We start from the raw sequence: 15410 nt of genomic DNA on the forward strand, positions 1-15410 counted from the left end.
GCATAAACTGACTGCAAACTGGACCTAGCAAAATCAGTTCTTGATTAGACAACATTGAGAATCGCGATTGTTTCAGACAGCTTGCCACCAGCATTTATTGTGTATCAAACTAAACCGACTACAGTGGGTTCAGCTATTTCTAGCTCTGCAGCCTTTGAATAGTTTACACAACAGTGGCTACACCTTTTGTCATCATAATAGTACGATTAGTGCATTTTACAAATCAGATTGAAGTAATTTAGTAAGCGAATTGATTTTTTCAGACAACCATCATTGGCAGATCTTGCATATTAAACAAAGCCAGCTGTAGTGGGTTCAGCTATTTCTAGCCCTACAGCTTTTGCCATGTTCATGCAACGTGTATTTTTTACATCATTAAAAATCTTAAAAGTAATACATGCAGAATAAAAATTGATAATAGAACACATAAATAATTTGGTGTACAGGCACTCAGAAATTTGGGTATCAATTCAGACAAAATTCAGATATATGCTTGTCTTTCATATATTCATCAGAATGCCTAAAAATTAGACGAAAATTTAATTAAATAATCCAACGATACACATTTTAATTGAAAATAAATCAGCCCTCAGATTTTAATAACGTCAATCACACATATATCAGATATATGCTTGTCATTTACTGGTCATCATCGAGCTATCAATCTACGTATCACAATGACAAAATCAGAAAGAAAATATTCAAGATTATAAATACAGTGACAAAATCAGAAAAAAAAATATTATCCAAGATTATAAATAGTTAAATAAAATTAAAAATATGAAATCAACGCGCACTATTAAATAAGAACAGGAGTAAAAAAAAACATAAAAAGAATCTGGGCGGCTTGGAAGCACGTGCTGAACAAGCCAAACTGGCCCGAGAAGGAAAGAAATGAGAAAGGACGGGAATAAACAGGCACCGGATAAGGTTTATGCAAAGAACTAAAATGTTCTTCATAAAATTTATTTTTATACCTATAAAAATTTTCAATAAAATTTAACATTTTGATCAAATGTTGAATGAATAAATTTTAAAATAAATTTTTATATCATAGTTTATTTAAAACTTGTTTGATAAATTTCAAAGTAAAATTTTTTACTCTGTTTTTAGTGACACCAGTATGGTGGCAAATAAAAACAACAACAACGTTAAACTGTATGTGTCTGTAGATCGTTTTTTCTCATTGAAATTGAGATGAAATTAGTTAAGTTGTACCTCTTGGCTCCTAACTAATTATTCGAATTTATTTTTGTTCTGTTATTTTGTTTAACAAAGTTAAAATCTGACGGATAAAAAAATTTATCTTCTTGTCTGCCATCCATGGATTGTCCATGGTAAAAACTGAAAAAAGAATTTTAGATAGTTGCTTGGTTTCTTATTTTCATTTAATATTTATTTTGAAGATTTTTTTACCTAGGAGATTATATTTTAAATAATTTTAATTGTATATATTGAAGATTGAAGAATTCTAGAAAATTGAAAAAGTCTAGAATCTTAATTAAAATGAAAATCAGTCTGGAGTTTGAACTGGTTTGAGAGTCCCACTAACAAAACCAAACAAATCCATCAGCTAAAACAAAAGGACATCATCATCAGCCAATTATTCATCACTGTCGTATCCATATTGCCTCGATGTCCTACTCATTCTTCCACCTAAGCACACTGTCTTCCTATTCATTTCAGATCATTTGCTTGCTGTTTGTTGCTGTGATTGCGATGTCGTTCTGTCTGCTGGGTTGTTTCAGAAAAAAGTTAGTATTTTGTGTTCTTCCGTTTCAATTTTTATAATTAGTAGTTACTGTTTTACTGAATTACTGTTTCTCCAAGCAGTCTTAAACAAAGTTTTGTTAAACTTCATCTAGCTGGAAGTCAAACAAAAGTAAATCTTCAAAAGTTGGGGCCGAAGTGTTGCATAGCAACAACATCCAGAATGTGAACAGTTTCAATAGCCAGAATGTTGCACAGGTAGAGTTAATAAGAATAAATTCAATTCAATTTGATATCTCATTATTTTTTGGTAATATTTTTTTATGTTAACATTGCTGGAACCTAAAAATTAACCTTGTTGAAATATTTTTCCAACTATGTCAGGATGAAAATGTTGATGAGAACGAAGTTAACAGTCGACCACCGTAAGTCTGCTTGTTAATTTTAATCTTCTACATTCAGATTTTTTGCTTGATAATTTTTTTTAATTCTACTTGATAGTTTTTGTTCAGTATTTCAATTTAATTACTTTTTTCGTACATTATCTGTTTTTAAATTTATATCTTTTGAATGTTTGTTAAAATGTATTCAAGGTGGATATTTGTTTGAATGAAAGAGTTTAAATTTTAGCATCATTTCATGTTCTAATGACAAACTATGAATTAATGACAAACAATCTCCTACCTACAAAATTTTAAATTGCATCCCCCCTAACAACTAGGGGTCCGGATCGAGCCCTGCCTGAAATTCCTGCCTCGAGTTCATCCCGCAACATGGCGTCCATGGATGAGGAGGATGAAGATGACGACAGCATCTATGACATCATCTCTAAGTCGAAGAAGATGCAATCAACGAATTGTAATGGAGTTGTTGGTGGGTGTGTTGCTGGAGGAGGGGCAGGTAGTGCTGGTGATGATGCCAGATTGGGAGGAGGTAGGAGGAAGTGGTCCCATCCATATGAAAAGGTGGGTAGTCAGGGTGGTTTTTGGATTAGTTGCATGGTTGGTTGTCTGAATGATAATTCGGTTGGATAGTTGGTCTCTTTTGTTTACATTGGTTAGCTAATTGGCTGGCTGGCTGTCTGCCTGGTTGTGTCTAACTGGTTGTTTGGGCGTTTTTTTTCATGTAATTTCTTAGTTATTTGTTCAATTGTATTTATTACAAACATTGTTGATATATTTTGAGATCTATGTTTTAACTTCTTAGCATAATATTTGTATCTATCTAATTTTATATTCTTCATTCATTCATTTCTTCTCATTTTCTCTTTTTTTCCATTCCATCTTTTCTTTTTCTTTCTGTCTTTTTTTCTTTATTAGCAATAAGTTGGCCCATAAAATTTGAAATTTTAGTACCTATGATTTTTATCTATTTATTTCACTAAAAAAATTCAACTTCCAAGTTGATTTTAATGATGATCTGATTTTCAGACTCATATATTATATTTATTATTATTTCTATTATGTTAGGCATACTTATATTTGATACTATTATTTTTAATGTGGATTATTATCGTAGGTTATAATTATTATATATTTATTCATTTATTTATTAGGATTTATTATTATTATTATTATTATTATGACTTTTTATTATGATTTATTTTGTTCTCAAAAATATTATCATTAAATTTATCAATCAAATCTGTTTTAATATCTTAAATGGTAATCTATTTGTTGGGTATTAATTATTATTTTTATTGTTGAATATTTCACATATTATTTTTTAATTTTTAATTATTTGTAAATAAAAAAAAATTATTATTGGCTTTTGGTATAGTTGCAATACATATAACTTTATTATTGTCAAAATAGGTGAGAGACACTAATAACACTGATGCCACTACGGCAACCACAACAGCCACAACGACTACGATGACATCAACTGCAGCTTTCTACAATGGCATTGATGTTGATAGCATCAACAACAACGACAACAACAACAACAATATTAACAACAACAACAACAACAATAATGATGATTTTGCTGGCCTGTATTCAACAGTTAACGATGACGACAATGCTAATGCTGGCGACACTATCAACAATCCCATTGATATGATAAACAGCATTGATAGTAATACTAATAATAATAATGATAATAATAATAATGAAAATGATGACGATGATGATGATGGTGGTGGTGTTTATAAAAACAGAAACAGAACGTTAACAACTAATAACATCATGTCTAACAGTCTCTTTGCCACATCATCATCTGGTAGGAATCACAATGTCATTGGTTAGGCTTTGTATACATGTGCAACACATTTTTGTTCACCTCTCCAAATTGTTCTATCCTTTAAGTATTTTGGAATTTTAGTTTTAATTTTGGTTTTTAATCCATGGGATTAATATCAACTTGCAGACAAACCATCATAAGCACTTAGTTACATTAGTTACATAGTATGTTGATGTAAAACACGACATAGGCAGCATTTAGTTACTATTTTTTTATTTTAATTTAAATTTGCTAATAACACACCATTTTGTAAACAATCTCTTTGTCTGAATCTCCGGTAGGTACCGTTTCTCTCATATCCCCGACGAAAGATTTTTTTTCTGTCAAGTTCAAAAATAGCGCTGACAGCAATATCAGCAGCAGCAGCAACAACAACAACAATATTAATAATAGCAGGCTGTTAACAAATGCCACTAAGATCAGTTGTAATAGTAGTAGTAATAATAATAATACAACATTTCATCACATACCTGATTCTAACACTAACAATCGCAACAATCACAGCAATAACAATAAAAGTAACAACAACAATAACAACAAAGTCGGCAACAACATCCCAAAATCCAAACACTCTCCATTTTTGTTCATGAACCCAAGCCCTTCTCTGCCACCAAGAAACAACCTCTCAGAACACAGCAACAACATCAATAATTGCAACAACATCTTCTACAACAGCAGCAACAACAACAAACATAACAACAACCACACAACAACAACAACAACAACAACATTGAATGGTCAACCGACAAACAATGTTAATAGTTGCTCTGCTGTTTTACTCGACAGCTACAGCAGTAAAACTTACTTAAATTCCGGAAATGATTTTTGCTCCAGTGGTGCAACTAATAAACACAACGGAAGATTCGTTTATAATGGTGCTAATTACAATAACAACAATAACAACAACAATAACCATTTCATTACCAACATCAACAACAGCAGCAATAATAATAATCATTTCAATAACAGTCATAACATCAACTTTGACAGTAGCAGAAACAACGGCCATTTGCCAAACAACACTAACCTGCAAAACAACAACATCAACCGTGATAACAACCACAACAACAACAACAACAACGTAGATGACTACAACAACAACATGCTGTCAGGTGGTGGTGGAATGATGAGGAGAAATAATGATGCCGACGATCCAGACGGTTGGTTTGTTGCTTGCAGATAGTGTTGTTCGTATTTGTTTCGTTGTTCAGATTCGTTTTGTTTTTCTCTGAGTTTTTTTTACCAACCTTGAATAGGGTAGCACAGTGATGTATGGAGTAGCAAACAAAACGAAACAGATGTCGTTAATTTACGGCATCTCCTTGTTATCTTCTAATTTCTTGTGAAAACCCAGAAACAGTATTGAGAATTTCTTGTCTATGAGCATTATACATGTTTGAAAAATACTTCCTGTGTTTGTGCGTGCGTGTCTGTCTGGGTGTACTCGTGTGTGTTTGTGTGTGTCTGTGTGTGTGTGATTGTGTGTGTGTGTGTGTGTGTGTGTGTGTGTGTGTGTGTGTGTGTGTGTGTGTGGTTGAAATTAGCAGTCAATAAGCAAAGATTTTAATTCAGTTGCTTGTTATGAGTTTGCTATCGAATCTCATTTACACAGAATGCCATTGAAAACAGATGCACCAATGTTTCTTTGGATTGCTCGATGAAACAAAATGATTGTTTGTAACAAGTAGAAAAAATCATTCTCGCAAAACTATCAATTTTCACTTAAACAAATTTTTTCTCTAAACTAAATTCGACACCGACCAGCAAAATATAACATAACGCATTGTAGCGTATGCCAACTAACCGACTCCGGCATTTAAACATCACACCATTTATTCCTGCAGAGGAAGAAACACAGCCATCATCATCATCATCAACAGCAGTCTCAGCAGCAGCAACTTCAACAGCAGCAGCAGCCACAGCAGCTACACTCCAAGCTACTGCTACGGCAAACGTCGATCTCCGAACTCCTGATTATTCGAGTGTGACGGCCAGGGAGTCATTAGAGAATCTGAGGAAGAGAGAGAGGGCTATGATGGCGAGTATGATGATGATGTCGACGATGCATGAGTCTCAGGATGAGACGTATGATACCATTAACTACGATCAAGTCAAGGTTGGTTGGTTGGTTGCATGGTTGGTTGAATGGTTGATTGGTTGGTTGCAGAATGGGTTGAATGGCTGGTTGAATAGCTGATTGCATGATTGGTTGGTTGCAGAATGGATTGAATGGTTGGTTGAATGTTTAGTTGATTTGTTGCATGGCTGGTTGAATGTTTGATTGCCTGGTTGGTTGAATGATTGGGAGCATGATTGATTAGTTGGCTGGTTGCATAGTTGATTGAATAATTTGTTGGTTAGTTAACTGACTGTCTGGCTGGCTGGTTAATTGATTCATTGATTGGTGTTGTATTGATATGGTCTTCAGTGTGGTAGCTACAACCACTACAATCTCTACCACCACCATCATCATCGTCGCGCCCACCAGACGACAATGACGTCATCATCCCCCAACCACGACCGAGCGTCCATTCCATCCCTTGCCCTGGTCGACCACGTGTACTGCACTGCTGGCAGCGATATATACGCTGAAATTGGAACAGGTAACAACAGAAATACTAATAACAACCACAACAACAACAACCAAAACAATAATAATAATAATAATATCTAGGATGATGATGGTGGTGGTGATGATGACGGTGATGATAATAATGATAATGATGATGAAGGTGATTATGGTGATGGTGGTGATGAAGGTGATTATGATGATGGTGATGATAACGATGATGAAAGTGATTGTGATGATGGTGATGATAATAATGATAATGATGATGAAGGTGATTATGATGATGAAGATGATGGTGATTATGATGATGATGGTGATGGCTTGTAAACATTTGCAGGTCAAAATTCATCCCGTAGTTCCATGTATGCAAGAGTCTCTGATGTCCTGCCGATGTCATCTTCCACTCATTCCATTAACAACGTCAACAACAACATCAATAACAACAACAATAATGTTAACGGTTGTGACGTCAGAGATAGAGGTGTGGTTGTAGCTATTGTTAATTTTGGTGTCATTCTTGTTGTTTAGTTGTTGTTTTTTCTCATTTTTAGTAGTGTTGCTTCATTTATGTTCATTTAAGCAACTTTCCTTTTAATTTCACTGTTGCCAACAAAACAGATTTGAACGGCAACAACAACATTACAACGACATCAACATCCTTGACGACATCCAGATCATTCGGCAACACCTTGAACCACCACCAGCAACAACATATGCAACAATCGTCATCATCATTTCTGCTGAGGAGTGAAAGATTAAACATTAACAGCAGCAGCAACAACAACAACAACATCAATCACATCAGACCCTCAAGTTACAACAACAATTTAGTAGCAACGACTCACAACAACCATCAACCATTATACTCAACTGTGAACAAACAGCGACCGAAAACTTACATTGACAACTCACATCATAACAACAACAACAACTCACATCACAACAACAACAATCACATCAACAACAACAACAATCACATCAACAACAACAACGTCAGCAAAACCAACAACAAATTATTAGATAAAAACCATAATTTTTCTTCATCAGCCACTAACAATACCACTATATTGCCAGTCAATAAAAAATTTAACAACAATAATAATAATAATAACAATGATAATAATAATAATTCCAACAGCCTATCACGACTCAGCAACGACAGATCAAATTTGTTGAAATACAGGACCGAACCAGGCTATGCAAGAATCAACCATCCATCAAGTACTCTCCAACCGACCAATCAACACACGTCAGCATTCAATCGATTGACCAATCATCAATCACTTTTCAACGGCTTGACCAGTCACCAGCCACCTTTTAATAATTTAAATATGCTGACCAATCAAAACACAGCTATTTCGTATTTAAATGGTGGCTCGACTTCCAATCATATTGTATCGATTTATGATGTAGTCGGTGATGAGTTTGACGATTCAAATTATGAACCTGTTCCAGCTGATTTAGAATTAAACGGAGCGAGTCTCTCCACTAATCAGCATTCTGCATTTGCTTGTGCACCAACCAATGATCATTCAGCTTTTTATTTGCCTGCACCAATAAGCATGAAGGTACCATGGTGGCTGAAAAATGACAAACCAAATGAAGACAACAACAACAACAACAACAACAAATATTTCAAAAATAAATTTAGTATAAGTAACAACAACATCAACTACAACAGACGTAACAACAACAACAACAACAGTGATGGTTTAGATAAAGATTACATTATACAACCCTACTCAACTTCCAGATTATTTTCCAAGCCTGCAACAGCAACGAACAACAACATCAACAACAACAGAGCAACAACATGCAACAGAGCATCGTTTCGCACCGCGTCAAAAAGCCCAACGACAGCAAACACATCAACCGCAACGACATCATTATCAATACCGAAAGAGCCATCACAATCACCGCCATCGTCATCATCATCGTCGTCGTCATCTTCTCCGAAATTCATAACCCACCAACCAGCATCTGCCTCTCCAAAACTGGAGTGGAATAACCGCAGGACGACACCTTTCATATTTTGCGTTACTGCCAGCGAGAGTGAGTACGAACACCGAAACAACAGTGCAATAACCATGGGCAGGTCTAGGTTCTACGTTGCCAGTGACGTTGAGCGACAACAACAGCAGCAACAGCAGCAGCAACCAAAGAAAAACACAATGTTGAAAAATGGCTTCGTGAAAGTCACCAATAATAGCAACGTCAACAACAGCAATTACAACATGGAAAAGAGCAGCTATGGCATCAACGACGTCAAAGTTGACAACTACAACAACAACAGCAAATTCAACATTAGCAACAACATTAACATTAAGAGCAACATCATCAACAACATTAGCAACAAAGTTGATAGCAGTTACCCAACCATCAACAATCTCGATGATAATAAGCCAAACGTTCAACAATCCTCCTCTTCATCATCATCATCACCGTCAAAGTCACGACCACGTCATCATCATCATCTCACATCACAATCATCATCAACAGATAAACAACAACAACAAAAACAGCAGCAGCATCAACCAACAACAACAACAACAACAACATCACAGCAACCAATAAAATTAGTAAGACAGCATATATACGAACTAGTCAAAGATGCTATATACATCGATGAGGACGATGATAATGGTCGTCGTAGTAACGATCCTGCTGGTGATAGTAATGATTCTGTTATTAGTGGTGGTGGTTGTGGTGGTGGTGGTGGTAGCGGTGGTGGTGGTGATAACGATGATGGTAAAGTCGTCATTCATATCATTAATGGCCATGCAGATGGTTATTATAACGAGAAAGATGACGTCATCGAAACTGATTTATAATCCATTTTACTTTCTTTCTGTTTATTGTCGTCGTTGTATTTTCATGGTTTCGTTTAGTTCTTTTTTGATATTAAAGTTCACTTTTTTAATATTCATTTGGTATGGGGAAGAAATAGCTCTGTTAACTGTACATATGTGTTTGTGTGTGTGTGTGTGTGTGTGTGTGTGTGTGTGTGCACTTATGTTCTTAGTTCGTAATACCATATTCTAGATATACAAGTATATGCAGTTAATTTTCAAGCTGATTTGTATTGAGAAATTGGACCAACTGGATCATTCATTCATTCGTTCATTCTTTAATTCGTTCGTACATTCATTCATATATTCATTCATTTATTTTTTTATATTCATTCATTGACTCGCTCAGTCATTCATGCATTCGTCATCCATTAAATGAGGACTGCTGAAATTTACACAGCTGCAGACCAGAGGCTTATTGAGATTTATTTTTAAATGTATGTAGGTCTGTAGGCGTGTGGTTGTGTGTGCGTGCGTGTGTGTACTGTGTGTGTGTGTATATATATTATGTACGTGTGTGTACCTGTGCGTTTGTAGCATTGTTATTTATTCAATTGCACTGAATTTTTATTTGTTTATCTCAGAATTAATTCAGCAGAGTGATTTGCATTTAACTAGCTACGTACACACATATATCATACATACACGCACACATGCATGCATACATACTTGCATGCATGCATACCTACAAATACCAAATACCCACACTGGTTTTATTCAATTGTTTACTGAACTTTTGAATAGGATGATTGCTGTTAGATTTATTCTCGTCAATATTTTACTGAACTCATTTCTTGCCGTGTAATTGATTTTAATAGGCTGTTTGTTCTTATGTGTGTATGTGGTATGTGTGTGTGTGTGTGACTGTATGTCTCACAAAATGTTTTTCTATGTGTATGTGTGCGCGTGTCTTAGTGTATGTATGTTTGGGTATGGCTGTTTTGAGAGTTGATGCTCGTGTAAGTATCAGTGCGTTTATATCTTTGTATCTTTATCTGCGTGTTTTACTGCATCTTATTGATCAAATTTTCATTTTACTTCAGTTGTCGTGTATAGTTGTATTTTTATTTTCATCATTGCCACCTGTCAATCATTAAAATGCCTGGTGAATTACATACAAATTACTCTCTCGTGTTTGTATGTATTTTGTATTTGATTATGTATATGTTTGTATCTGTATCAAATTTTTGTATGTGTTTTCACTTAATAATGTATATGTATTAAGTTTTTGCAATTTCGTCGCATATTCGTTTGTATATATTTTTGTATTTTGTATGAGATTTTGTCCGTTCATGTAGTACGTGTTTGTATTTCGTTTATCTTCTGCTACAGACTTGTTTATGTTTACGTTTATGTTCTCTACTCTCTATACTAACAATTTTTTCTACAGAATTTCTACATTTTATGTTCTAGATACAAATTTATCATTCAATGTAATGACCATAACATTAATTTCGTGTACATTTTTTTATATTTTCCTTTCATGATTTATTTTAACAAATTCTTTATAGATTAATTTATTTTTTATTCAATGAACCTGTATGTAATTTTTTCGGTTGTCATTGCTAATGATATAATCGCACATCGATTGAGCAATGGTTGCGAAGTATTTGTCAATTCGTAAGTTGATCATTTAATTAATTAATTGTACAGTTAATAAATAAAGATATTGATTAGTTAATTAATTAATTAATTAATTAATTGAACATGACACGAACGGTTGAAAGTCGCAATTATTATTCAAGTTGGGTAAATAATAACGATAGACCAGTGAAATCTGGACGTTGATATTATCAAATAACTTTGCAAATAAACACTCGGTATGTATTCAAGATCTTGTTTTTGTTTGTCTATCTCAAAAATGATTTGTGAAAAATCATCAAAATGAACTTGCATCTTTTTAACTTTCTCAACTTCTGCTTCGTTCCAAAATAAGAAATTTGATCAAACGGCGAAAACAGAAAAAAATAACCTTTTAAAATATTTAAGCCAAAAATTGTCATAAAGAAAAAAAAATACTTGTTGGAAAAGGTAATGAGCATGTCTTTGAAATTTTTTCCTATTTCGGTTCTCGAGGACACGCCTATCGGCTTGCAGGTAACCAATCATAATGGGCGTAGCTATTTTTAGACGCTTACGTAACTCTGCATGACGTCATCGTGCTCCTCAAAAAGATCTCACTTCTCTCAGATGAAAAATATATTACCTACCTCCGCAAAATAATTTTCTATATTTTTTTTCTCAAAGAAATGAAAGATGTCTTAATTATTCTTTTTTTATTGCACACGTTTTTGTGCTATTTCTCAACTGACGAATGAATAGACAAGACTTAAACATTTCTCGATTAAAATAAACTGTCACTATCGTTAGTTTTTTCACTATACAAATAACTCAGTAGTAACCACAACAACGTTAATAATTATAATTATTGTTATACAGGTTACTATTGTTGCAACATAAGTGTAGCCACGCCAGCGGGCTTTTTGAAGACACTACCCCCTCGAGAAAATTGTTTGTAGGTACTATACAGTACTTTTCAAATGTGGTGTTTCATTCATAATGAAAAGAAACTGATGAGAGTAAGAAGAAGAGACTTATTTTCTGGTTATGCTCTTACCACCTCCAACCATTATAAACTCCAATCACTGAAGTTAACCACAAGAGCTATTGTGGGTGGGTGGCAGAATAAATGACACTTCTACAAAACCACGCATCCAGTTTCAAAACCACCACCTATCCCCCACACCACTCCACACCACACCTGAAAATGAAATATTTACAGGGACAGACACCACACGAAAGACACAAACATCCTCTCAACAATAAGGAGAACTACCTAAAACGACTTAAACATTTATTTGCGAGGAATAATGTCGGACCTGACTTTCGCACAAGCATGAAGATATATAAATTCTTTTATTAAAAATCACGGCAGTGGTAAAAAATAAAATAACCGCCATTATGTTTGCGATTTTCGCTTCTTTTATACAGGAAAAAAATTGTTGAAGAATAAAGAATTATGATGGAAGCAACCTTCCCAGACCTAATGGTGGGCGTATGTGCGGATCGCTGTAATATACGCGCGCATAATGATGACCGATAAAAATAGAAATGTGTTACTCTGCATCTGCATATACAAACATAATGTATACACACATACATACATATACAAACATGATGTAAACACACATACATAAAACCATTCATTTAAACATACATATATATAAACATACATACATACATACATACATACATACATACATACATACATACATACATACATACATACATACATACATACATACATATATACATACATACATACATACATACATACATACATACATACATACATACATACATACATACACACATACATACATACATACATACATTTTCATGTTTTTGACCGGCTGACGGTCGTTTTGAGGACTGCCCATCTGTATGATCACGTTCCCAAACCGTGCAGAGACAAGGTATCTAAAGCATTGTCGGCTTTATTGACGGCCGTTTGCGATGATCCCTGCGACGCGGCCCATTGGTGCAGGCTCCAATGTTTTTTCGCATTTGTTTTGTTCAAGCCCACCAGGGTCGGTCGCAGGACTAATCAAGCCAATTACGTTATTAAACGGTTGGCCGAATTCAGTTCGACCGAGGTCGAGATTATTGTGGCAAGCTTCAACACTGACCACAACACCAAACCGCGTAAGCACAATCCAAACAGTTGGATTAGTGCAGTAACCACTCGGATTGAACAGGGCAGTCTCTCGGCGGCCGTCAGACTTGCTTGTTCGCCCGCAGGCCTGGCGGAGAGCTCGCCTGAGACACTCGCTAAACTCAAAGCTATTCATCCCAGTGCTCCATTGAACAGGCGAGCTTTCCCCGCGCAGGAGCCGTCCAATGGTCGCGTTTCACCAGCCCAGGTGTTGACGGTTTTAAAGTCGTTTAATAATGGTTCATCGGGAGGCCTTGATAGCTTGAGGCCTCAGCACATAAAGGATTTACTTTCCGGTCCGACGCCCACCGATGAATTGTTAAATAACCTCACCCGGTTTGTAAATTTGTTGTTGTCTGGGGTCTGCCCTCTCGCGGTTAGCCGTTTCTTTTTTGGGGGCCGTTTGGTGGCTTTAAACAAAAAAGATGGAGGGATCAGACCCATCGCGGTGGGGAATTTCTGGAGGAGGCTGGCCAGTAAGTGCGCTCTGGCGCTAGTGTTGGAACAGGTCAAAGCCAAACTTTATCCTATCCAATTGGGCGTCGGTGTGAAAGGTGGTGCTTAGGCGGCCGTCCACGCCGTACGTGAACTGATTTCAGCACTTCCAAAACGGTGGGGATTCTTGAAGATTGATTTCAAGAACGCTTTCAACACCCTGAGAAGAGACTCAATGTTAGAGGCAGTTAAGCAGCACTGTCCTCAAATTTGTAATTTTTGTCATTCCGCATATGGCCGAGTCTCTTCTCTTGGTTACGACGCCTGGGTGGTTGAATCGTGCGAGGGCGTACAGCAAGGCGACCCTTTGGGACCGATGCTTTTTGCTCTAACCCTTCACTCGCTGTTGACGAAGTCATCCTCGGCGTTTGTTTGTGGCTACCTGGACGATGTCAGCTTGGCCGCAGAGGGTAACATCTTAGCGGACGACTTCCTGTCGCTGAGGGTCGGCGCTTCCATCATTGGTCTTGAATTAAACACAAACAAGTGTGAACTACTTGTAAATGACACGTTTCAAATGCCACACGTGCTGGCTAATGTCCCCACAGTGCCCCATTCATCATTAAATTTTTTAGGCACTTCAATGATGGCCGGCGATCATCAGGACAGGTTTTTTAATAAAAAACATTTTGAGCTAAGATTTGCCCTCGAACGTGTCTCTCTTCTCCCGGTCCACAACGCGCTGACAATCATCCGCGGCGCCCTCAGTTTGCCGAAATTGATGTATTTTTTGCGCACATCCAACTTTGTTAATGCGGCCATTTTGGGCGAATTTGAGGGTGCTCTGCGGGTGGCCCTCTCAGCAATTTGTAACGTCGATATTACCGACAAGGGTTGGTCTCAGGCTCAGCTGCCGGTACGATCTGGGGAACTGGGGTTACTAAGCGTGGTTCAGCTTGCACCAATTGTTTATAAATCTTCCGCATCTGCCACGCTTGACCTACAGTCTGCCCTTCTTCGGCAATTTAGTAGCCTACACTGTACTCCACCGACTCCAATCCAACCAACAGACCCTTTCCCAGGGCAACATTTTGGAGGAAGCATATAAACGCACATTCAAAGAGTTGCTTTCCTCAAGCCCTGACTCGGCGACCTCAGCTCGCTTGCTGGCAGTATCCAGCGAGGCGAGTTGTGGCTGGCTGAGATCTTTGCACAATACGTCGGTGGGTACCAGATTGGACGACGAAACGGTCAGGACAGCCATTGGCTTCCGTCTGGGGATGGCCGTTCAGAGTCGATATACATGCAGGTGCGGCGCGGGGGCGGATGAACTTGGCCATCATAGTCTTGTTTGTCGTTTGGGCGGAGGTCGCCAGCAGCGACATTCAGCCATAAACGATTTTGTGTGCCGACTTTTCTCCAAGGCCTCAATTCCGGTTTTAAAGGAACCGTCGGGCATTGCGGCGCACGACGGTAAACGCCCTGACGGGTGTACCTTGATCCCTTGGAGAGCCGGCAGGTGCTTGGCGTGGGACCTTACCGTTCCGGGCACCTTTGCTGAGCGCTACGTGCAGCTTACTAGCAAAGAAAGCGGTTTGGCTGCAACCAGGGCATCTGACGAGAAGATCAAAAAGTACGACGGAGCTCTCCCCTCGATGGAGTTTTTACCGATTTGTATCGAGGTCCTCGGCCCCATGGACCGTAACACCTCCGGGTTTTTCAATCGAATTTGTAAAAATATCAGTATTAGGTCAGGCGATAGTAGGGAATATTTTTTTGCTATGAATAATATCTCGTGCATCCTGCAGCGGTTTTTGCGCGTCTGTGTGTTGGAAAATGTGGAGTTGAATGCCGACGGGGTTGAGTGACGTTATAGCAAATAAAATCAAAT

The 15410-nt window shown here is 37.0% G+C and overlaps 2 protein-coding genes across 2 annotated transcripts; both read left to right on the forward strand.

The window, feature by feature from the left end:
• The first annotated feature begins 1248 nt into the window (after window positions 1-1248).
• HELRODRAFT_189273 (hypothetical protein) lies at window positions 1249-9481 on the forward strand. Its single transcript, XM_009027420.1, has 12 exons — window positions 1249-1754; window positions 1866-1968; window positions 2095-2135; window positions 2432-2643; window positions 3571-3951; window positions 4233-5111; window positions 5796-6061; window positions 6440-6554; window positions 6858-7001; window positions 7139-8928; window positions 9085-9217; window positions 9245-9481. The coding sequence occupies exons 1-12, from the start codon at window positions 1636-1638 to the stop codon at window positions 9349-9351; spliced, it is 4290 nt and encodes a 1429-aa protein (XP_009025668.1). The 5' UTR covers window positions 1249-1635; the 3' UTR covers window positions 9352-9481.
• Window positions 9482-11409: 1928 nt separating this feature from the next.
• On the forward strand, window positions 11410-15387 carry HELRODRAFT_163584 (hypothetical protein; the record flags this gene model as incomplete). Its single annotated transcript, XM_009027421.1, has 4 exons — window positions 11410-11466; window positions 12152-12241; window positions 12846-13460; window positions 14965-15387. The coding sequence occupies 4 exons, from the start codon at window positions 11410-11412 to the stop codon at window positions 15385-15387; spliced, it is 1185 nt and encodes a 394-aa protein (XP_009025669.1).
• Between the last annotated feature and the right edge of the window lie 23 nt (window positions 15388-15410).

This window comes from Helobdella robusta (assembly GCF_000326865.2).
Source record: "Helobdella robusta unplaced genomic scaffold HELROscaffold_5, whole genome shotgun sequence".
NCBI lineage: Eukaryota > Metazoa > Annelida > Clitellata > Rhynchobdellida > Glossiphoniidae > Helobdella > Helobdella robusta.